General features: G+C 52.0%; 1 protein-coding gene across 13 annotated transcripts in view; it reads left to right on the plus strand.

Moving 5' to 3' along the window:
* The window catches only part of MICAL2 (microtubule associated monooxygenase, calponin and LIM domain containing 2), a 220,595-nt gene that overhangs the window by 117,741 nt on the left and 81,075 nt on the right, over positions 1–21,779 (plus strand). For 5 of the 13 annotated variants that reach the window (XM_073808625.1, XM_073808626.1, XM_073808628.1 and 2 more), the window contains 6 exons: positions 843–911; positions 3,817–3,960; positions 5,395–5,517; positions 18,475–18,582; positions 19,597–19,783; positions 21,113–21,201. In XM_073808625.1, coding sequence (XP_073664726.1) covers positions 843–911; positions 3,817–3,960; positions 5,395–5,517; positions 18,475–18,582; positions 19,597–19,783; positions 21,113–21,201 — 720 coding nt within the window. Of the gene's footprint in view, positions 1–842; positions 912–3,816; positions 3,961–5,394; positions 5,518–6,756; positions 7,291–8,508; positions 8,635–13,489; positions 13,553–18,474; positions 18,583–19,596; positions 19,784–21,112; positions 21,202–21,779 lie in introns of all 13 variants that reach the window. The other 8 variants (XM_033862560.2, XM_033862566.2, XM_019948066.3 and 5 more) reach the window with 6 other exon arrangements.

Genomic DNA, 21,779 nt, shown 5'->3' on the forward strand with positions numbered 1-21,779 from the left:
GCTCGTGGCATCAGCTCAACCTGTGCAGTCCCCCTCCTTCCCTTGAGGAGATAAGTCAGACCACAAGTGTGCCCTTGGGTGGCCTTTGCAAGGGTCATGCAATGGGCTTAGGTAGGGCAGGGTTCTCTGGATTTAAATGTCCAGATTTTGGAAGAAGAAAGTAGGCTGTAAGGGGTTATCAATGGGACAACCATGCAATTTGTTGTCTAAACCAGGATATTTTTGAAAATGAAAGGGGGCACTATTCATAATTATGCTGGGAAAAAAAGCAATACATCAAACTGTCCTGGGCAAACTGGGCTGTATGGTCACCATAGTTTTCAGGCCATATCTGATGCTACTTTGAAGTTAACATAATGTCATTTACCAGTAGCTGCAGTGGTGGCTTAATGGCAGGCGTAATTTGCCATCAAATTCCTGGACAGCTGATCTAAGTCCCGAGAATCCCCGCCTGTGAGGGGAGCCAGTGGCACCTCTTCGTAGGAGGTGATCTCCACGGGGCAGCATCAGCAGGCCCAGCTGGGACCACTCTGAGTCCAAGGTCATTGACAAGGAGACAGTCCCTGCCCATGTCATAGGGATTCTTTGTGCTTCGGAATGTTTTGACATGATTTTGGGGGCTGTGTTCCCACCCCCTTCTGACAGAAGCCCTGGCTCCCGAGGTTGGGGAAGGCTCCCTCCTCTGTGCCTGAACAGAGCCGAAAGCGTGTGTCACGGTGCAGGGTAATTTCTGCCCATCTGTTTCCTGGGCCGGCAGCTGTGGCGGGCAGGGCTGGATCCCCAGTGCTGGCATCGCAGCCCTTGACAGCCCTGAGCTCACCATGCTTTCTTGGCCATCACAGGTGGACAGCCGAACCGAAGAGAATGACATGAGCAAGCGGAGGCGGAAAGGCTTCAACAACCTGGACGAGGTGCGTGTGCTCAGTGTCGGTTTACACAAAGCCCGTTTCCTGACAGCCAGTGGCCACAGCCCGCCCACCTGACCGTGGCAGTCGCCCTGCCCTTCTTTCTTTCCTCTCTCATGAACCACTGGGTTCCAAGCTTGGCTTGATGGGAAAAAGTTGGGTCTGGTCACTAGATATGTCACCCTCCCAGGGTGTGGCTTATATCTGTAAAACACAGATGATGCATTTGCAGTGGATGACATTTTGCAGAATTTTTAAAGATTAAGTAAGAGGACGTGTATAACATGCCAATCATGGTCTTTGGCACCTAGGGTAATCAAGATATAATCACTATTAATAGTAAGTAGTAAAGAGGCACCAGCAGTCCCACTTTTCTCCCAGTCCTAGTTTCTACCTTTTGTGTTTTCTGTAAAGCAGATGTCCCGGCGCCCACAAATGCCACCTTCTGGTGAGAGAAGAAAGTTTCAGGCTACTTTATCAAAGCCAAGCATGAGTCTCTCTCTTGCTACTAAAAAATTGATCAGAAAAAGAGTATCAGTTCTTGCTTCCCCAGGCAGCTCTGTAAAGAGACCTGAGTATATAGCTCATTCCAAAAAGCCATTCTAATTCCACAAAAGCAAGCTTAGATACTGTCTGTGAACTGTAGGATATCAGCTTTAGCTAGCCTACTGGCTGATACCAAAATGATGACATAGAAGCAAGGGGGATCATTTGTAGGATGCATTCATACTTCATTTATAGGACTTAGAAAGAAACTTCTTTTATCTTATATGGTTGAAGAACTGCTGCTCTTGGCTCTGGCATGAGCAAGAAGCCAGTGAACAGGGAGACAGTTGAGAGGAAGAAGCCGTGGCTGATGAACTGGGCTGGAGAAGCATCCCATTCCCCAGTTACGGGTATTGGCTCTGCCTTAAGTGCCTGTGATTCGCTCCCGCCTCCTCCCAAGAAGCTTCCCTTGGATACATTTTATCCCCGCGGGGAAGTCTTCTCCTGCCTTTCATCTGTGGCTTATTTGAGGGGGTGTTTGTGCTGTTTCTGTTGTTGGCAGCACAAGATTTAGAGTGTGGGAAGAAATCTGGTTGCACCTGCCCCTTCTGAAATGGCTCTTTTCTGGGCCAGCTGTTTTGCTTAAGTCAGATTTAACCAAGCAATGATGCTCTCTAAATTCTTGCTACTCATAAAGTGTGGGCCAAGAACAAGGGCACCAGTATCACCTGGCAGCTGGTTAGAAATGCGGACTCTCAGGGCCTACCCCAGACCTCTTGAATCCAAATCTGGTTTTGAAGGAGACCCCCCAGTGATTCACATGCACATGAATGTCTGCAAAGGGCCGCTCTACACGACCCACTGTCCTGGCCTACTTTGGCCTGTACAAACAGTGACCAGCCTAGCAAACTTGCCCTATTCACACTCAAGCCTGGGTTGCTATGCAGAGTTAGTTCCCACTTTGAAGTAGGGAGTGACTCTTTGGCTTGTGTTTGTCCAACTCTTCAGAGTGGCTGTGCATACAAGGTTTCCCGTGGGGCTGCTACTCTTAGAGAATCTTAAAAAAAAACCCAAAAAACAGTTGACTACAGCTTGCCTCTTCCCATGAATTTCTTCTAAGTGAACATATCTTTGTTTTGAGAACATCTGTTCCTGGGAGGGAAATTCATTGTCTCCTCAGGAAAACTGACTACCCTCTTGAAGTGACAATGCCATTTGTATTTCTGAGGCTGATGGGAGCAGATCTATGGTACCGCGGAACAGACGTTCACCGGACACCCATCATTTTTAAAGTTTTATTTGAGCAGATGAGCTAAGAAAATCTTACACAGAATTCCATTTCATAAAACAGCATAACCCACTGGTCACGGTCAACATCTAAACAGTCACAAGTCGTGTCGATATCACGTGTCCCGAAACAAAGCAATGAGAAGGGCCCTTCACCTCCGTTACATCCTTCTCCAAAATCCCTAACTCTGGGCTAATCATGAGCAAACATCAGCCCGACCCAGATGGAGGGACTTTGCACAAAATAGCTGACCAGTCCCCTTCAGAGCTGTCAAGGTCATGAAAGACAGAGAAAGGTGGAGAAACCATTACAGATGGGAGGAGGCTGAGGAGGCATGATGACTAAATGCAATGTGGGATCCTGGATTATGTCCTGGAACCTAAAAGGACATTAGTGGGAAACTGGCCCGATCTGAATCAAGTCTATAGTTCTGTTAATGGTATTGTGCCGGTGTTAATTTCTTAGTTTTGATAACAGTGTCGTAATTATTCCAGATGTTAACGTTAGGTGCAGCTGGGTCTACGGTACGCAGGAACTATCTGTGCTGTCTTTGTAAGTTTTCTGTCAATCTAAAATTATCTCAAAATTAAATGTTTTTTTTTAAAGATAGCAACAACAGAGCAGGACTCGTTGCCACTGGGAGTGGGGCGCAGAGGAGAGAAGGGAAGCCCAGAGCCTGTGCCTTGCCTCACTGACATCCCCTCTTGCTTCCTTCACCCCCCAATTCTTCACCCTTTGTCAGCTACATGATATATTTTGAAAACTATTCCGCTCATCATTTCATTATTATATTTGACTTTTTCAACAGTCACGTGAAGGTGGGTTACTGCTCGCATTTTATAGATTAGGAAACTTCAGAGAAATAAATTGCCAAGGTCACTGGGCTGGGGGGTGAAAGAGTCAGAATTCAAACACTAAGTGTCTGGCTCCCAAGCCTAGCTGTGCCCATCTGAGAAGACTCGTCCCACCTGTGAGCATTGTCTCCAGAGTGGGCATTGCCTCCTCTTTTGCCTCACTTCCTCAGACCACAGAGGGTGTCCTTCTTCAGGAAACTGTCCTTGTCCTGAGCCCCCAGGCCCCCTCCTTGATACCTGGGTTCCAGAACCAACAACCAATGCATTGATTTGGCTTTTGCAGCCTTCAGCCTTTCCTAGCCAGAGCTTGGGCTCCAATCAAGAGGGCTGTAAAGAAGGTGGAAATCAGAACAAAGTCAAGTCCATGGCAAGTCAGCTGCTGGCCAAGTTCGAGGAGAACTCTCGGAACCCCTCACTCCTGAGGCAGGTGAGTCCTGTCAGATGTTCACTGACCCCGCCTACCTGGTGAACAGAACCCTCTGAGAAGCCAGCAGCAATGTCAGGCTAGCACTGGATCTCAGGTGTGCCAGCCAGACCTGGCTCAAAAGGAGTCTCAAGCTTCTTCTAGATTTGGAGTCAGACTTTTCTAAAAGGGGCTGGAGAGCAAATATTTTAAACTTTGGGGACCATCCGGTCTCTTGCAATGACTCAATTCTGCCATGATAGCATGAAAGCAGCCATGGACGATCTGTAAACAAATGCACGTGGCCGTGTGCCAATAAAACCGTATTTATCAAAACAGGCAGCAGGCAGGGCTTGGCCCGAGGACTGTAGTTTGCTGATGCCTATTCTGCACTGGGGAAGAAATCCTTGCCCCGATTTTGTTTTGCTTTGCAACCATGACTTGTTTTGCAGCCATCTTTGAGATGGTGCAGCTGGAGGGAGCTTTAGAGATGCTGATTGCCCAGTCCGTGGTGAGAACACCTGTCCGAACCAAGGTCTTAGCTCCATGTGGGCCCATAGGAATGGGGACCAACCTCGAGAGTGTCCCCTGCTGCCCCCCTCTCCTTGTTCCCTTGGGTCAGGCTGGCAGAGCTGTTGTGTCTGACCAGGGTCCATGTGAGGCTGAAGGAGGTGGGATGCTGTGGGTCAGGCTGCAGACCCGGCTGACTTCTCTTGGACTCTGACTTGGAGTCTGCACTTGGATGGTTTTATTTGCTCCCCCGAATTCCTTTGGGGCACCACTGTCACATTACAAAAGCTTGGGACAAGGGGTTCAGTTTTTCTTTGGAGAACATCTGTCACATGACAGAATTAGGCTCCTCTCAGGAGAAAGACAAACAATTGGTTAATTCTGTTTAGAGGCAGTTATAGACATCTTCCTAGTCTTGATGTAGACCATGCCCCTCCTGGACAAACCGACCTTCCCCAGGAAGCCAGGTTTTATTATAAGGGGGCCATGTTCCTAAGACTTGTAACTGTCTGAGTTATTTTCTCAACTGTCCCTCCTGGAGGCTTGGCCCCTTGCAGCCCCCAGGTATTGATGAGGGCTTTCTTCCTTCAGAAGGACTGTAGCATCCCTTTCATCTAGTGGGCAGGAAGGACTTTGGGACTTGCCACCCTGGCCTGGTATGTGCCTGCCCAGTGCCCCGGGTCTGAGCCAAAAGCACAGCCTCCTGGGGATTCACACATTGTCCAAGAGAAGGGGACCATGGGACTTGCTGTTCACACGGACAGAGGGCCGGGGTTCAAGTTTCCTAGCTGGGCCCAGCTTGTCAGAGCTCAGCCCAGGGCTCGCTCAGCATCTGCAAACTCTCTCTCCCTGACTCTTCTCCTCTCCTCCCTCCAAGTGTCTGTCTGACTCGCCTTTTCCTTCCTATTTCCTGCGGCTGCTTTTTCGGACTCACCTTCCTCCTCCCAGGAGCACCGTGTCTCAGGGATAGGTAAGCCCATACTGCGCTCTTCCTCTGACCCTCCTGTTAACTCTCGCCGTCCCAAGCCAGAGGAGCCCACACCCAGCCCATCACCAACTCTGAAAAGGCAGGTAGGGCTCCTTCCAGTGGATGCTGTCTTGGTGAAACCAGAGGGAACTTTGATCCAGAGGGGTGGGGTCCGTGGCTGTCTCTACAGCCCACATAGGGCTGATTGTAGATTCTCTGGGAAGGCAAACACAACTTGAGGTTACCACCCTTATAGGTAGGAATAACCAAGTATGCAGCATCTTAAAATACATGCCAGTCAGGGGTATCGACTGACCAATTACCAGGCTCTTGGTGCTTTATTTGCTTGGGGAAAAACAGACCACAACACACAGGGTATTTTGTGTGATGCCCCTGGGACACTTAGCTTATTTGCAGACCTCTTGAGTAGGGTGATTTCTAAAATCAGTGGAGAAGTGACAGTGATGGTGGAATGGGCTCAGGTGGCCAGCTGGCCTCATGCCATTGAAGGGGTAAGACTGGGATGTGGTTAGACCTCCCCTGGTGTCTGAGCAGATGAGGACCTGCCCAGTGGGCAGGGAGGCAGCCAGGAGCCATGGGCTGAGGCTTTTTCCAGCTAATATCTCTGGGTTTGGAATTTGAATAGAATCACTATTATTGACCACAGCACTCAAAAGTGCCCGGTCAGCATTAGAAATTTGGTATTGCTTCTCGGGGAGTGGAGGTCAAAGGAGGTCAGTGTGGACATATTGCAGTGATTCTATGTCTGTGTGTGTAAGAATCATCTAGAGAGCTTTATTAAAAATAGCAATCTCGGGCTTCCCTGGTGGCACAGTGGTTGAGAGTCCGCCTGCCGATGCAGGGGACACGGGTTCGTGCCCCGGTCCGGGAAGATCCCACATGCCGCGGAGCGGCTGGGCCCTTGAGCCATGGCCGCTGAGCCTGTGCGTCTGGAGCCCGTGCTCCGCAACGGGAGAGGCCACAACAGTGAGAAGCCTGCATACCGCAAAAAAAAAAAAAAATCAATCTCTGGTACCCACCCCCTGACCAATTAAACCTGAATATCTGGGGGTTGGGCCCAGACTTTGGGAACCAGGGTGGTACAGGCTCTGATTCAGTGGGTCTGGAGTGTTGTTAATAACAAGACGGTATTGTTAAGGAGGATGTCAGGTGATACTGATGCAGTTGGTGGAAAGTCAACACCCAAGGTTAGTCTGGAATCTGACTCAAGGTGGCATCTGGCGTGCCCTTGTCCCTGGTCCTCATGGGGATTCCTCACAGTGGCGGGGCATCCATGGGAGGGCCACAGTTGGGAAGGAAGCTTGATTTTCCTTCTCCCCCAGTTTCCCTTGGTGGTTGTCACGGGGCATGTGCTCCGAGAGCTAAAGCAAGTGTCTGCTGGCGGCGAGTGCCCGAGCAGGCCCTGGAGAGCCCGAGCCAAGTCTGACCTGCAGCTGGGCGGGCCAGAAAATCCCGCCGGCCTGCCTGCCACCTGCCAGGGAGCGCTGGCCCTCTCCGGGGTGCTGCGGCGGCTGCAGGAAGTGGAAGAAAAGGTTCTCCAGGTGAAAGCCTTGCTCTTTGCCCTGTCTCTGCCCTGCCTGTGTCTAGGGTGCCTTCCTTTCCTCCCCTCCCTCCTCCTGTCCAGGGCGGGTGCCGTCTCCCATCCTGCCGTGTGTGCTGAGGGCCACAAGCCCACCTGGCTGCCTCCCCGCCTCTCCCCTCACAGTGTCTGTCTCTATCTCTTTTTTCTTTCTCCTTTCTCACCTTGGCTGCAGAAAAGGGCTCAGAATTTGGCCAACAGAGAATTTCACAAAAAGAACATTAAGGAGAAGGCGGCTCACCTTGCCTCTATGTTTGGACACGGGGATTTCCCGCAGGTAAATGCGGGGCTTTCAGAGCCCCCAGGAACCCAGGTGTTGGACATCCAGGGAGGTTACTTGAATCAGTCTCTGGAGATTCATTTCTTCCTTCCTTCTCCCTCTATAGCCTGAAAAGCTATTCACTTTTTAAGTCACCAAAGGATTTGGACTGGCGTCTAAAAAAGCTCCAAATGAGAAGATTCAAAATAATTAGACAAATCGTGACAAAGGGAAAACCAAGGCAGAAAAGTGGGCTCAGGTCATAGGAAAACATTACTGAACAGAAACGTGTGCTGTCAGATCTTAGACAGCTTCTGAGTAGGCTGAGCTTCCTAGGGGTCAACACAAAGAGGGAAAGCTGGTCAACTGCGGGAATCACATCACAGTGCCTTTAAGGTGAAAGCAAGCCAGTTGCTCATGAAGTCTGGGGACAGGGTGGAGAGATGCCCCCATGGCCATCATTAGGGAGACCATGAATGTCGAGGTCAACCACGTGCTGTAACCTGTGCTCTGCTTTTGTGAAAGGCAGCACCAGCCAGAAGAATGGCCTTGCCTCAGGATAGAAAGCACAGCCCCCACCCCCGGCCAGGCACTTATTTAGAAACTTGCTGAGAAGAAGAGGGTGTGCTCACAAGGAGATGACAGAATTGAGGATGAGGCCCCACGGCACTTGTACGTGTAAGGTGCTCCCTTGCCTACAGCAAGCCTGGTCTCTAGAACATACCGCCTCTGCTGCTTTCACCCAGCCTCCTCCAGACCCGTGTCCTCTGCTACTTGGCAGAAGTCATAGACGTGGGAAGGATACTTTGCCTTCAGTGCATTTTTAGGGTTCCATGTGGCTGCAGAGGTCCCTGCTGGAGCATCTACCCCAGGGTAGCCTGGGCTTGTCCTTTCCTAAGCTTGCAACTACTGCTTCATGCCAGGCTCCAGAGTGAGGCCTTCAGGAGTTAGTGCTGGTGTCGGCAGCAGACGTAGGCAGGAGCAGGATGGTTCTACTCCAGCTATTTTGATTTGACGAAGGAGCCAGAAAAGTTGTAGCAGAGTGAAGTGTAACCAGCAGTCAGATGGTCCTGCCGGGCTCCAAAGACACAGGCTACCTTTTTGTCCTGAGACGTGGGCCTGGATGTCCTTTCCCCTCCTTGGATGTGTAGGCTTGGGGGCTGCATCATCGAGGCGAGCTTCACTGTGCGTCTCCCTGGGGATAATCATAGTTTCCTCTGTTTCTGTTCTGTGCAGAATAAACTACTCTCTAAAAGCCTGTCTCATACTCATCCTCCGTCTTCTCCCTCCTGCCTTCCATCTCCTGATTCAGCTGCTACTTCCTCTCCATCGAGTGTTGACTCTGTTTCTCCAGCCAGAAAGGTAGTTGTCCTGAACAATTAGCTTCCCCCACTCCCTGCATGTTCTGAGATATTCTCCGGCTCTGCTCCACCTACACAGACAACCATCTGAATCTTGGCTTGGCCGGGAGGAAAATTTATAAGATACTTTACAACGGTCCTGGGTTTGGTTTTGGTTTTGTGCTGGAGCACGAAACAAAGCAGAAGAGGCAGCACACAAAGCCTTATCAAACGGTGCTTGCGTGTTCAGCACGCCCTCGCTGGGCACCCACCATACGCCAACCACCGTGCCAGATGCTGAGAAAACAAAGCGGAGGGAGGTACGGTTCTCTTATACGGTGTAGATGGCAAACAGCACCTCAGCATAGAAATGTGTCACACTTTACCATACAATATTGCCAAATTTGGCTGGTTCTGGCCTAACAAAATGGCAGTCTCACGTGGTGAACTTCATTAATTCTATGAGAGGTTTAAGAGGCAAGATTCTAGGAACCCAGAAGGGAGAAGCCTGGGAAGGCTTCACAGCAGAGGTAATATGGGAGCCGAGTGTTAAAGATTATATGGAGGGATTTGGCTAGAAAGAAGTGTAGGGGAAGGGCATTTTAGAAAGGATCTGGCACGTGGTAAGGAAGGCAGGTAGGACTTGCATGAATCAAAAGACATTTCTGGTGCAACTTGATTTTCAGATAAAGGTATTTATGGGAGTGCAGAGAATGAAGGTGAGAGCCAGCCCGCTCTTTTTGTGTTAAGGGAATTCACTCTGCCCTCTTGTAAAGAGGCACGGAAGGATCCGCTCTGAGTTCTAGAAGGATAGCGCAGGTAGCAGTGTAGAGGGTGGAGAGTTGGTGGGGAGCTGACGTTGGTTGAGTAGATAATGAAATGCATCCGTGAGCAATGATTAAGTTTGGGTTCTGGAGCACTTTTCATGTTTTTTACTTGTCATGCTGTTACTTAATATGCCAAGAACATTACCAGGCTGGTGTAGGAGGCGGGCAGTCTCCGGAGAAGCTTAGCCCCTGGAAGGGATGAGCCTAAAAATGGACGTGAAGCCCGCTTGGTTAGCTGTTGCCACCATGGGAGTAGGTTGGAGCCTCTTTCTGGAAGACTGTGTTCCCCTGAACACCTCCGTTCCGTCTGTTCCCACCTGGGCCCGTCTCCACGTGCGGTGCTGAGTGTGCCCCTGTCAGAGTTACTGCTCGTTCGTTTCCACCCAGGTAGACCAAAGCACAAACCAGCCACCTGCTGGTGCATTAGGGAGAAGTTAGGCGCTGCCTCCTGGGAGTCCCACCCCCACTGACCTCCACTGCTGTGGGGAGAGGAGTGCAGGCAGGGTCTCCAAGAAAGGAGCAAGGAATATTAGGAGCCCCGCCCGCTCCAGGGTCCCCAGTGTGGATGAGAAGCATCCTGGAAGGGCAGCAGGAGATGATGCGGGGAAGCACAAACACCTCCCATCTTCAACTCTACTGAACACAGCCGTGGCTGACATGCCTGGCATCTTGTTCCAGGTCAGCTTTGCTTAGCCGTTTGACCTTAAACATTGACCTTGGGAGACTTGTCTGGGCCTCCATTTTCTCATCAACAAGAGAGTGATTCTTGGCTCACGTGATAGTGAGCTCTGTGGGTGAAGACTGGCATATTTGTCATCACCATCACCAAAGCTTCAGAGTAGCCTTTGTGTCCAGCTTGGGAGAAGAGCCTTCCCTGGGGGGTACTTCCTGCTGTGGAAAAAGGTCACTGGCACCCTTGACAGGCTGATGGGAGGGGCAAGGGCACCTGGGCATAGGCAGGCAGTGGCTGGTGCTCCTGGCTGGGCAGCCAGGCCCACACCTTGCTTCCCTCTGGCCCAGCCCCTTTCCGGCTAGCCCCGGGCATGCCCTCTCTCGCCTCTGCTTTTCTTTTGTCCTTAGGAAGTCCTGACTTGGTCACTGCCCTCTAGAGTTGAGAGCAGAGGTGGGACAAGAGAAGCCACCACACATCCCAAGTCCCCTGACTTAGTTTCCAATAGGTGTTAGTTCTCTAGGTGATGGCAAGAGGCAGCCTGCCCAGGTACACGTGGGGCTGCCGGGGCGTGGCAGAGACACTTGTCATCGTGAGCCTATCCTGTCACATCATCATCACACTCCACTGCAGCCCTTGGCTGCTTCTCCACTGGGCTCTTCAAGCAGCTTTAAACCAAGGTCACTCATTAAGCCATTGAGTGAGCATTCATTCATCCAACGAATATTTATTGAATGACAGCTGGTGTCAGGCCCTTCACTCTTGGGATACACATCAATGATCAGTAGTTACCTTCCTGCCCTGATGAGGCTTGCATTCTAATAGAGGGAGGTAAATAATCAGCAATAATATAATATATAATATAAAACTGCCTTCATGACATATCAGAAGGCAGTTTTTCCCCTGGAAAAATTAGAGCAGGTAGCAGGGACCTGGCATGCTGGGGAAGGGTAGCAGTTTCCAATGGGGTAGCAGGAGGGCTCTTCCTGGGAAAGAGAATTGAGCAGAAGCAGAGCCTCAGAGAAGAAGACAAAGGTCCAGGGAGGAGACTAGTTCCCAGGGCTCCTGACTCCAGCCCATGTTCTCTCCTCTGTGCCACAGCAGCCAAGTATGAATGGAGGCCTCGTCGGGGGACCAGCCCAGAGGTTATGTGTGTGTAGAGCCCCAAGCCCAGGCTCAAGGGGGGCTGCAAATGGGGTGGGTGGGCTTCGGGATGGCCAATCCCAGGTCCTCTGGTCCCCACCACTACAGGTTTGTTCTTTGTTTCTCCCAGGTTGGGGTAGAACAATTGCTCCCTGTTTTTTTGGTTTTTTTTTAAATCCCATCTCCCAAGCCAGCCTAGGCCATCAGATAATGGTGTAATTGGGCTATCTTAATAGCTTCTGACTTACTAATTACAGGCTGATGAGCTTTTCACTGTGTGGCTGGGAATGATTGGGGAGCTCTCAGTAAAGGCCACCCTAGGACACTTACTCTGTCTGTGCCTTTGTTTCTCCATTTGTAAAAAGGACCCAGCTTGGACCTGACACCCCCAGACCCCTCCAGATCTCACCATGAAGCCACTGTAGGCAGTTAAGCACAGAGTGGTGAATTTCCAGCTTCAAGCAGTTTTGGAAAGGATATTGCCAGCTGCACTGCTCCCCTGCCCCACCTGCAACTTTCCTACCTCTCCTGGACCCCACCCCAGCGTTGATTCCACACTGGGCTTTGCACATGCAGAATCTGAGAGAGTGATGGCCTCCTCTGAGGAGAGAATTAGCTGCCCCTTAAAGTAGGTGACAGCCTGGTGACAAACAATTTTCATTCAGTCCTGGTAGAGCTCTGAGAGCCTCTCCCCTGGAGAGAGCCTGGGGCCTTAATGCTTCTTCCCAGAAGATTATGGGCTGCTCTGATTGCCCAGTGACTCAAGTTTGCCTCATTCAGGGGAGCCAGAGGAAGGAGGATGCGCTTGGAAACTGATGCTGAGTTCTTAGCAACCTCCTGGCAGGCAGCCTGTTTCTCTTCCTGCCCTGGAGCCCTACACCTTAATTCTGAGGATCCAGGGTTAATCACCTCCTCAGAGGAACAGACATGGTGAAACTTGTCATGAGGATCACGTGCTACTGACAGGGATGCAAACTTGAGTTACCAATTCCAGGAGATGTAGCCAGGGCTCTACCTTCATTCAGACTACACTTGCCTGCCCTCTCAGATTGGCATGTTGCCTTACATTTCAGTGATGCAGCTGGGGTTTTGGCCTGAATAGTCACAGGGAACCTTGAGGCCCTCTCGTTTAGGGCCCAAATTCTTACAGGAGTCTTATCTTTTAAGACCGTGGGCTATGAGATCATGCCCAGTCTGATCATCCCATCAAACCAGCCCTCCGGTAGCTCTATCAGCTCCCATCAACCCTTAGCTAACTTCTTTCTTCAAGGCAGGAGACCACTGCCAATTCAGCCTTTAGCATGGCTGCTAGCCATTTACCAAGGCTGGTGAGCTCTTGCAAGATCAAGATGGCAGCTGAGTGTTTGCACAGCTGAGCCAGAGGGAGGGCCTCATGGGGCTGGGTGCTGTGGTTAAGTCCTCCTGGGTCAGAAGAGCAATGTGCATTGCAAAAGGAGCTCTCTCTACCCCTGGAGGTGTTTGTTTTAAAACTGGATTTGCAGGGTTTACTCTAGAGATTTGCATATTAGAGAGAAGCTGGGTGAGTCTTGGCTGGGCAATCTGCCAGTGTTTCATCTGATACAAGGGTGGGTCTCGAGGCTGCTCCAAACTCATTGTTCTCTCTGTTCTGGGGCTAGAGCTAGGCAGTGCTTTGGAGGTAACCTGTGTGCATCCCAGCCTGGGGGATTTTAACTGGCAGAATGCTGGTGTGTCAGGGAAGCAGGGTGCAGTAGTGAGAAGGGTATAGGCTTGGAGTCACGCTTGGGTTCAGAGCACCGATTACTTGATTACTCGCTGTGTGTCCTTGGATGAGCTAGTGGACCTCTCAGCACCTCATTATCCTAACCTATAAAATGGAGGTGGCAGGGCTTCCCTGGTGGCGCAGTGGTTGAGAGTCTGCCTGCTGATGCAGGGGACACGGGTTCGTGCCCCTGTTCGGGAAGATCCCACATGCTACGGAGCGGCTGGGCCCGTGAGCCATGGCCGCTGAGCCTGCGCGTCCGGAGCCTGTGCTCCGCAACGGGAGAGGCCACAGCAGTGAGAGGCCCGCGTACCACAAAAAAAAAAAAAAATGGTGGTGACAGCAGCTACTCCTGAGGATGACTGGAGTAATGCAAACACCTAGCATATATCGAATGCCCCAAGTATCCAGCAAATGTGCTTTCTCCCCAGTGGAGGAGAATTCCAGAAGAAAGCTCACTTACCTAAAAGGCATGTTGATTCCTCTCTTTCTAAAGGCAAAGAAGTCACCTTCAGGCTTCCATTTCCATCCCAGCCACTTAGGAGCGCTGTGGCCTCAGGTGAGTTAGAGCCTCCCTGAACCTCAGCTGCCCCGGCCTCAAAGGGAGATTATCAGACCCACCTCGCAAGGCTGTGAGGGTTCAACACAGCTCAGCGCCTGGCACCAGGGGACGTAGGTGCAGACATGGCCGTCCACTGGGAGGTCATAGCCCCAAAGACTTGCCTGCATCTCAGCCCTGAGGGTATCATTTCCAGAGCCCCTCAAATAAGGCAGTTTCAATCCTTGCCCTGAGCATATATGGCTGAGGACTCAGGCCCACCAGCCTGTCCTCTGATGTTTCTCATCCAGGGACTCCTCAGTGAGGAATATATTTGCTCAAGTGGGCCCAGGAGACGACTTCCTCTAGCCCTACGTCGAAACTTCCCCTTCCCTCGAGCCCTCAGCCCCGAGGCCCTGGAAGCTCTGCTCCCAGCCCTGCCTGACCTGTATGGGCTTCGTTATACCCACAGCAGGCCAGGTGGCCACAGGAGGCCCAGTTCTGTGAGGAAGCACAGGCCAGACACCTGGTGTTCCTGGCTGAGTTCCAGGCCCAAGGGGGGATGTCACCATTGTTTGGACACAAGCAGGCCCAAGAGCCTGCTTCCTCCTTCATTCAGGGGAGCATCTGCCCTGCGCTGGGAGCGTAACCATGAGAAAGACACAGTCATGACATGACTGTGCAAACCGGAGGGGAGATGACCGATCTCCCAGCATGGAGCAGGGTGAGAAAGGCTCCAGCATCCAGATGGGGACCATGCTTGGCGATGGTGCTCGCGACGACAGCTCATGTCACCATGTGTGAATCTCAGTTGACTCGGGGGAGAGAAGCCAGTGTCTTCATCTGTGTGGGCCACGTTATCCTTACTAACACAGAGGAGGGACCCCAAGCAACTGCAAGTCCCCCCGAGTGAAGGCCACCGAGAAGAGGAGAAAAGAAAGAAGTTCCAGAAAGTGGAAATTTGAAGCTGCACCAATTGCGATGCTTTGGACTCATAAACCATCTGCCAGGCAGTTCTTGGGAGCCCAGCACCACGTGAGGTGCAGCCCAGATTCTTTGATGACTCTGTCACAGCCCTGTGAGGATGGCAGTGGTCTCCCCATTTTACAGATGAGGAAGCTGAGGCTCACAGAAGGGAAATGAAGTCTGTGAGGTTAATCTAATGTAATGTTAGATGATGGCCCACCTGAAGTCTCCAACCGTTCCAGCTTGTTCTAATTAACTAGCTGAAAAAACTAGAATTCAAAGGGGAAAGAGGTAGTGAAAAACACCCCAGTTCTTCAAAAGTTACATAAATATTGAAGATACATAAAGGGTTGCAAAAGCAGTCCCATGGCCCTCCAAAACTACCAATTCTCAAAACACTAGTGACTGCGACCAGTATATTTCTGGCCAGATCATCGGATTGCCCAACTTTGCATTTGGACAAATGATTCCCAGCCAAATTGTAAGCTCTCCTCTTGACCAGCACCCCAGGAGCATACGTGCTTTTGCCTTTCGGTGCAATAATCTCCTTGTTGAGAACCTCTGGCTCTTACTCTGAGGTCAAACCAGGATGAGTTTTCTGGAGGTTTCTCCATGAGCGGAGTTTCCTTTCTTCCTCAGGATGCCGAGGTGTGGTCCACGGGCAGGCATTGGTTTGTGACCCAAGGAGCACAGCAAGTGAGAGTAAGCATTAGACACTTGTAGAGCAGTTTGACATTGCCACACATCCAAGCGGGTGATCGTACTTCTAGTAATTCATTTTATTGAATCCAGAAGTATGAGGCCACGGTGGATTCGAGATTTAAAAGGAAAAAGCAAAACCTGGTCATTCGCCACCGATAGTTTGAGTTAGCAATCCATCTGGTCATGTCCTCACTGTCTTGGAGCCAATGAGGCATCCTGCTGTCAGGAAAGAGGAGATGACCCAAGACCCCAGGGCAACGTCCACCTTCACACCAGTCTTTGGGATGAGCTTCAAAGGCCCCCTCTCACCCCTTGAGACAAGCTCTTCATCACCTGGTCTCCTTGTGACCATCCACAAGTCCTGGTCTACCTCTTGGTCTTGGTGATGATCCTGGGCACGGTTTCCATTCGGTTGTAAGAAAGCCTCTGTCACAGGTGGCAATGTGGATGCACCTGGGAGAAAGGAGCCTTATGTAAATAAGGGCCCATAATGAGAGGAAGGACCAGGCTTGGATCCCCTGGCCGGGACCTGTGCTGATAGAACAACCGAGCCGGCCCGAGACTGCACCCCCAGCAACCTCAAGGCCCTCTGCTTGCTTCTTCTGTAACTGCTCCCAAAGTCAGAGTTGCACAGGAGCTCAGCGGCACAAAGTGCTTATTAGCTAAGTGGTTACTAAGGTCTCATCAGGGACCTGTAGTTAAAGCCCCAGAAAGTACGGTCTTAATCTCTGCTCGCTCAGGGGAGGCAATACTTGCGCGTGGGTCTGTGACATCACATGGTGCCTTCCTGGGAGAGCGCCTCGGAGCCAGTGCACACACTGGGTCGGGGAGGCAGCCACACAAGGGGAGTGTGCGCAGGGAGGTAAATCTGACCTCCCCTCTTTATTTTGCTGTAAACCCAGGAAGGACCTGGTATTCTACAGCTCCTATCCGAGGGGCCTGTGTCGGGGGCCCCAGCAGGGGATGGAACATTAGGCAAGTAATGGCATATTGTCCTGAGCCAGCGCACCTGAACCTCTCTTAGAAGCAGGAGCCAAGTTTCTTGGCATTTGTGAAATCCTGAAAATGGCAGAATGTATGCTTGGAAGCAGAATCCTCATCTCTCCCAGGTGGGGCCAATGTTGGGTTGCGGGGGGGTGGGGGGGGTGGGGGGGTGGGGGTGGGGGTGGGGATAACTGGCCTGGCAGCTGCTGCCACGGAGAAGGAGTGAGCTTTGTCAGGTCTGAGGAGGTCCTGTCTGTCTGAGTCCTGGGATCAGACACCCCAGCAGGCCCCCGGCCACATTTTCCATAGTCCCCCAGAGCCCTGCACGTGGTCTGGCGTGACTGATCCAGAGTAGCTACTGGTGTTGGGACTTCCTCAATGAGAAAGGGGGCAGGCGTCTCCTGGGTCTTTTTTTTTTTTTTACATCTTTATTAGAGTATAATTGCTTTACAATGGTGTGTTAGTTTCTGCTTTGTAACAAAGTGAATCAGTTATACATATACATATGTTCCCATATCTCTTCCCTCTTGCGTCTCCCTCCCTCCCACCCTCCCTATCCCACCCCTCCAGGTGGTCCCAAAGCACGGAGCTGATCTCCCTGTGCTATGCGGCTGCTGCCCACTAGCTGTCTGCCTTGCGTTTGGTCGTGTGTATATGTGTCCCGGGTCCTGCCTTTCTCCCCAGCCTGCTTGGCGTCCCTTCTGTCTTCATCCTCTCTTGGTGCTTGTGCCTTTGCGGGCACCCGATGTGCTAGCCTCAGGTCCTGAGGGTGGGCCCTGCTCCCAGGAGTCGGGGGCTGGGGACGCCGGCTGCCACTTGCTTTGCTGTCCCCTGAACTTCCTGCTTGATACTTGAGGCTTGCACAGCAGATTCGATGTGGCCTTCCAGGAGCGGTCTTGGGTTTCGATGGAGGGCCTTCCTTCGCCCCCGCACGAGTCACTGTTACTCGCCATCAAGATGGCTATCAACCTGTGTCCAAGGGCCTTCCGCCTAAATTGTTGCTCTCTGTGGCCACACCTCCCAGAAGCTGGATTCAGAGGCTGGGGGAGCGTCTGGAGCCTCCCTCCCTCCAGGGTCTTGGGATCAGGAACAGTGTTTATAGATATAATCTCATATTGTGCATTTTTGTCCCCCTGCAGGGGAGACTGCAGTATTACCAGGCTGGCCTTTCAGAGCTGGTATGGAAAGAGGGAGCAAGTCGGGGTTTGCCCAGGGGTGTATGTGTGATTGTGCTATGTCTGCTTGGGCTGTCAGCTCCCACCCCTTCCGCAGCTCCATGACACGCCGGTGGGGTTCCACGCATTCATGGGTAGGCATGGACCATCATGTCCTTGGGAGCACAGACACCCACAACCTGTCAGGCTGTGATCCCCAGAGCCAGCGTGGAGCTGACTTGCCCAGCACCATCTCTGGGGCCCTGGGCACTGCCGCCTGGAGCTCCCCATCCTTCTCCCTGTACCTGCCCAGTAGGGACCAGCATTCACTCCCATTTCGGTCGTGTTTTTGTCGGCAAGGTGGTCTGCATGCTGACCTGACAGGACTCAGGTTAGACGTAGCCATAGCTCCCTATGGGACACGGGAGCTGCAAGGCAGGATGAATTCAGAGGGAGAAGGGAGGGTGGAGTCAAGTTCATCTTGGTCCAGCCCTGCCAAGCGCCAGGCACTCACACACACGCTCTCTCACTCAGTTCCTGCCACAGCTCCGTGAGGCAGGCACCGTTTATCCCCATTTCACTAAATGAGGATGCTGGGCTCAGAAGTTGAGGACTTGGCGCCCCATCTCAGAACTGGTTAGTGGTGGAGCAGGGTCCTAACCCTCCAGGTCTGAGAGTGGGGGGTCTGGGGCAGTTCTCACTAAACAGTAGCTCCCGGCCCTCCAGAGAGGAGGGGTCTTGGGGAGGGCGGCCGCAATGCAGCTGGCTTGTTTTCTTACTGTGAAGGCCTCCCGGGCTTGGGCTCAAGAGACCTTAGCAGAGTCCTGGCTCTTCTTGCATTTCTTTCTAAGTGGGCTTGGACAGATCCCTTCCTCTGGTATTTATTCCCCCTACCTGCGAACCAAGCAACTCAAACTCCTGAAGACCATGTACCCTGCAGGCCTCCATCTCTCTTTTCTCCATCTGCAGAGTGCCCACTGCCTACTCTGGGCTGGTTAGGCCTCTCCTGGGACGTTGGGTGCCGTTTGCATGTGGGTGTGGAGCCCTCTCCCACCTCCAGCTTGTTCGTGTCTTCCTTCTCGGTGCTAACTGGCCTCTACCTTTGTCTCTGTCTACTCTATCTCTGCTCTTGGATAGCTGACAGTAGGGAAAGTGTCCAGCGGAATAGGGGCTGCAGCTGAAGTTCTGGTCAATCTGTACATGAATGATCACAGACCTAAGACTCAGGCCATCTCTCCAGACCTGGTAAGGATGTACACCCCACAGCCTTCTCCCACAGACACTGGCTCTGGCCTCCCAGGGAGGGTGCATGGGACGCAGAGAGGATTGCCTGGCCCCTCTTCTCATGGGACGAGAGGGGCTGAGACCGGGCTGGATCAGAGCAGAGGTTAGCGGGAGGCTGTTCTTCCTTTTAGACAAACCTCACTCAGCCCCCTTGTGGCTCATTTCACAAAGCAGAGCATCTTCCCTGCTGGCTGGGGCTCTAGAGAACTCAGTGCAAAGTCCAGGAGGGGCCGTCCGCAGAGGTGGACAACACTTACTGCCAATGTTTAGCATCCAATCTGGATTGGATTGAGAATTAAGTAATGGAGAAAACACCCTTTTCCTCTGAATTCTCCCCTTCTCCAGTGACTCCGCTCATTTTGGTTTCCTTTTGGTACACTCCCCTGGAATCACCCAGGTGTGCCCCTTCTGCCCTGGCCCTTGCCCTTGCCCTCTCCTCTCCCCTCTTGCATTTAGGAAGTTGACTGGCAGCCAACTTCAACACACAGAAAAGGACTGCCCCTTCTCTGCAGTTCTCTTGAACAGTTTTATTACCATGAGCTTTCCCTGCCTGACCTAGGTCACTGCAGGGAGACAAGGATGTGTAAAACATTCTTTCAGGGACCTCACTCTAGATGCAGGCAGTACGTAACCCCTGGGTCAGATTCCTGGAGACAGCATCGCTGGGCAGCATGTTTGTGAGGGACGCCCGCTCCATCAGACCAGGAGATGTCACTCTCACCCTGAAACCAGAATGGCCAGCCTGCCTGGGAGTACAGTTAACAGCTGCCCTTGCAGGGCTGGGGTCTGTGTACCTTCCCACCCTCATTCTCTGCTGAAGTGCCCGCAGTCAGCGCCTGCAGTGACAAAAGCAGCACCTAGCCTGTGAGGCCCCACGATGCAGGCCGGCATCTCTACAAGGCCAGCCTCACAGCTGAAGGTGCGGTGTACGCCCTAACACACTGCTCTTCTCTCCCGATGCCCTGTGTCTCCCAGGAGTCCATACGGAAGGCGTTTCCCCTGAACCTGGGTGGCAGCGACACCTGTTATTTCTGCAAGAAGCGCGTGTACGTGATGGAGCGGCTGAGCGCGGAGGGCCACTTCTTTCACCGGGAGTGTTTCCGCTGCAGCGTCTGTGCCACCACCTTGCGCCTGGCCGCCTATGCCTTCGACAGTGACGAAGGTAAACCCCCAGGGGCCAGGGCAGCACTCATCTCTGGCCTGGGCTTCAGTCCCTTTGGAGGCTCTGGGACAGGCAGCACTTCCCAGGGAGTTTTGGTGTCATCAGGAAAGCTCTTCAGGGAGCAGGGATCCCCTGCTAAAGAGAGAGGCCGCCTGTGGTGAGCAGGGGTCCTGAGGGAAGGGGAGCTGTCAGCACCAGGGGTGCATCAGCGTGGGGGGCACCTACCAGGCGACGAGTGCCTTATGAATGTTTTCTTACTCAGTCTCACCACCTTCAATTGCCCCTGTGTGGCTGAGAGAATCAAACCTGATAACCTATGTCACATGCTCGACACCACACCTGACATGTAATAGGGGTTCAGTAAATGATGGCATATTCGTGTTATTATGTATAAAGTACGCATTGTAAAAATGGCCGTAACCGCAACATGCCCTCTGAGAAGTGGCCTGCCGGCGTCATCAGTGAAAGAATTGCACTCATTGGAATGAGTGATTATTTTCTAATTTCCAGCACTTGATGTTTGCACGGTCATATAATGACAGCGCTTGTGATTCCATACCCTCAAACTAACTGCCTGGGTTCAAATCCAGACTATGCCACTTCTAGCCATATAACCTTGGGCCTGTTACGTAACCTCTTGGTCCCTCCGTTTCCTTACTTATAAAATGAGGATGATACTACTTAGCTCATAAGGTCATTATGAGGGTTGCTGGGTTAATTCCCGGGATGATAGTGTCTGGTATATTGAGTCCTACACAAGATTTTTCTGCTGTTATCATTATTCCCATCACTATTGTCACTATTGTAACAGTGAGCAGAGAAGGCTTTTCTGGAAGGCACCCGGTAGTCCCGGGCAGTGGCCAGTGGCCCAGTGTGTGCCTCACTGAGTTTTCCTCTCCAACACTGCCACAGCCTGTTCTGCTCCTTTCCCACCCCCAGGGGTCCCAGAAGCAAGAGGAACTAGAAACAGAGCTGCTATTCTGGGCGGTCCATTTTGCAGCCTGGCAACTTGCCTTGGGAAGGGACTTGGCCTGGGGGATTATCTGAGGGTTTCAGCCCCATCCCGGGAGCCCCGCCTGTTGCTGCAGCCTGCCCCCCCCCCGTCTGAGCCATTTCCTTAAGGCAGGTGATGGAAACCATTTCCCAAGTTTGCGCCTTCCTGGCCTTGTTTTCAGTAGCAGCGTTTTCTGACCTAGATGGTGGCAGGCACTTGGCTCATGTCCTGCTGTGTGGTTCTGGTTTACAGGAGAAAAACCTCTCTCTCTCTCTCTCTCTGTGTGTGTGTGTGTGTGTGTGTGTGTGTGTGTGTGTGTGTGTGTCTCTTTACAGGCAAGTTTTTCTGCAAGCCTCATTTCATTCACTGTAAAACCAACAGTCAGCAACGGAAGAGACGGGCAGAGTTGAAGCAACAAAGAGAAGTACGTTTTGTCTTGAAAGTGGTGGTGAAACAGGGAAGGCCCCTGATAGGAGGAGGTGTTCAAGGGTTCCTGCAAGTTCAGCCAATGTTTCTGGCTTTGGGGGATTGAAACTCAGGTGAAGAGGGCTCTGCTCCCTGGCATGGAGGGTCCCTCTGCCTTAGTCTGTTCAGCTTGCCTCTGGGCTATGACCTGTCCCGGGGGAATGACTGCTGCTTCTCACGAGAAGCCCAGAAGAGCTTTCCCATGTGCCACGGATGGGGCTATATGCTTAGCCATGCAAAGCCATGTAGCCCCCGGTGCCTGGGGCCCCCATGACCACAGGGGCACTGTTAGCAGGGATGCCTGGTATAGAGCCAACCCTCTGTGGTTTCCAAGTCCTTTCCCCAGGCTCTTGGATGTCAGCAAAGTGACTGGCCCACTGAATTTGTGGATGGCTTATGATAGGGCCCCCTCGTACCTTCTCTATGGCTTGATTAATCACCCACCTCCAGCAAGACCCACAACTTCAGCTTTTTTCTAATTATACAAGTAATATAGGCTCAACATAGAAAAACGGGTAAATATAATAAACAAAAGTG

Source organism: Tursiops truncatus, chromosome 8 (assembly GCF_011762595.2).
Source record: "Tursiops truncatus isolate mTurTru1 chromosome 8, mTurTru1.mat.Y, whole genome shotgun sequence".
NCBI classification, from domain to species: Eukaryota; Metazoa; Chordata; class Mammalia; order Artiodactyla; family Delphinidae; genus Tursiops; species Tursiops truncatus.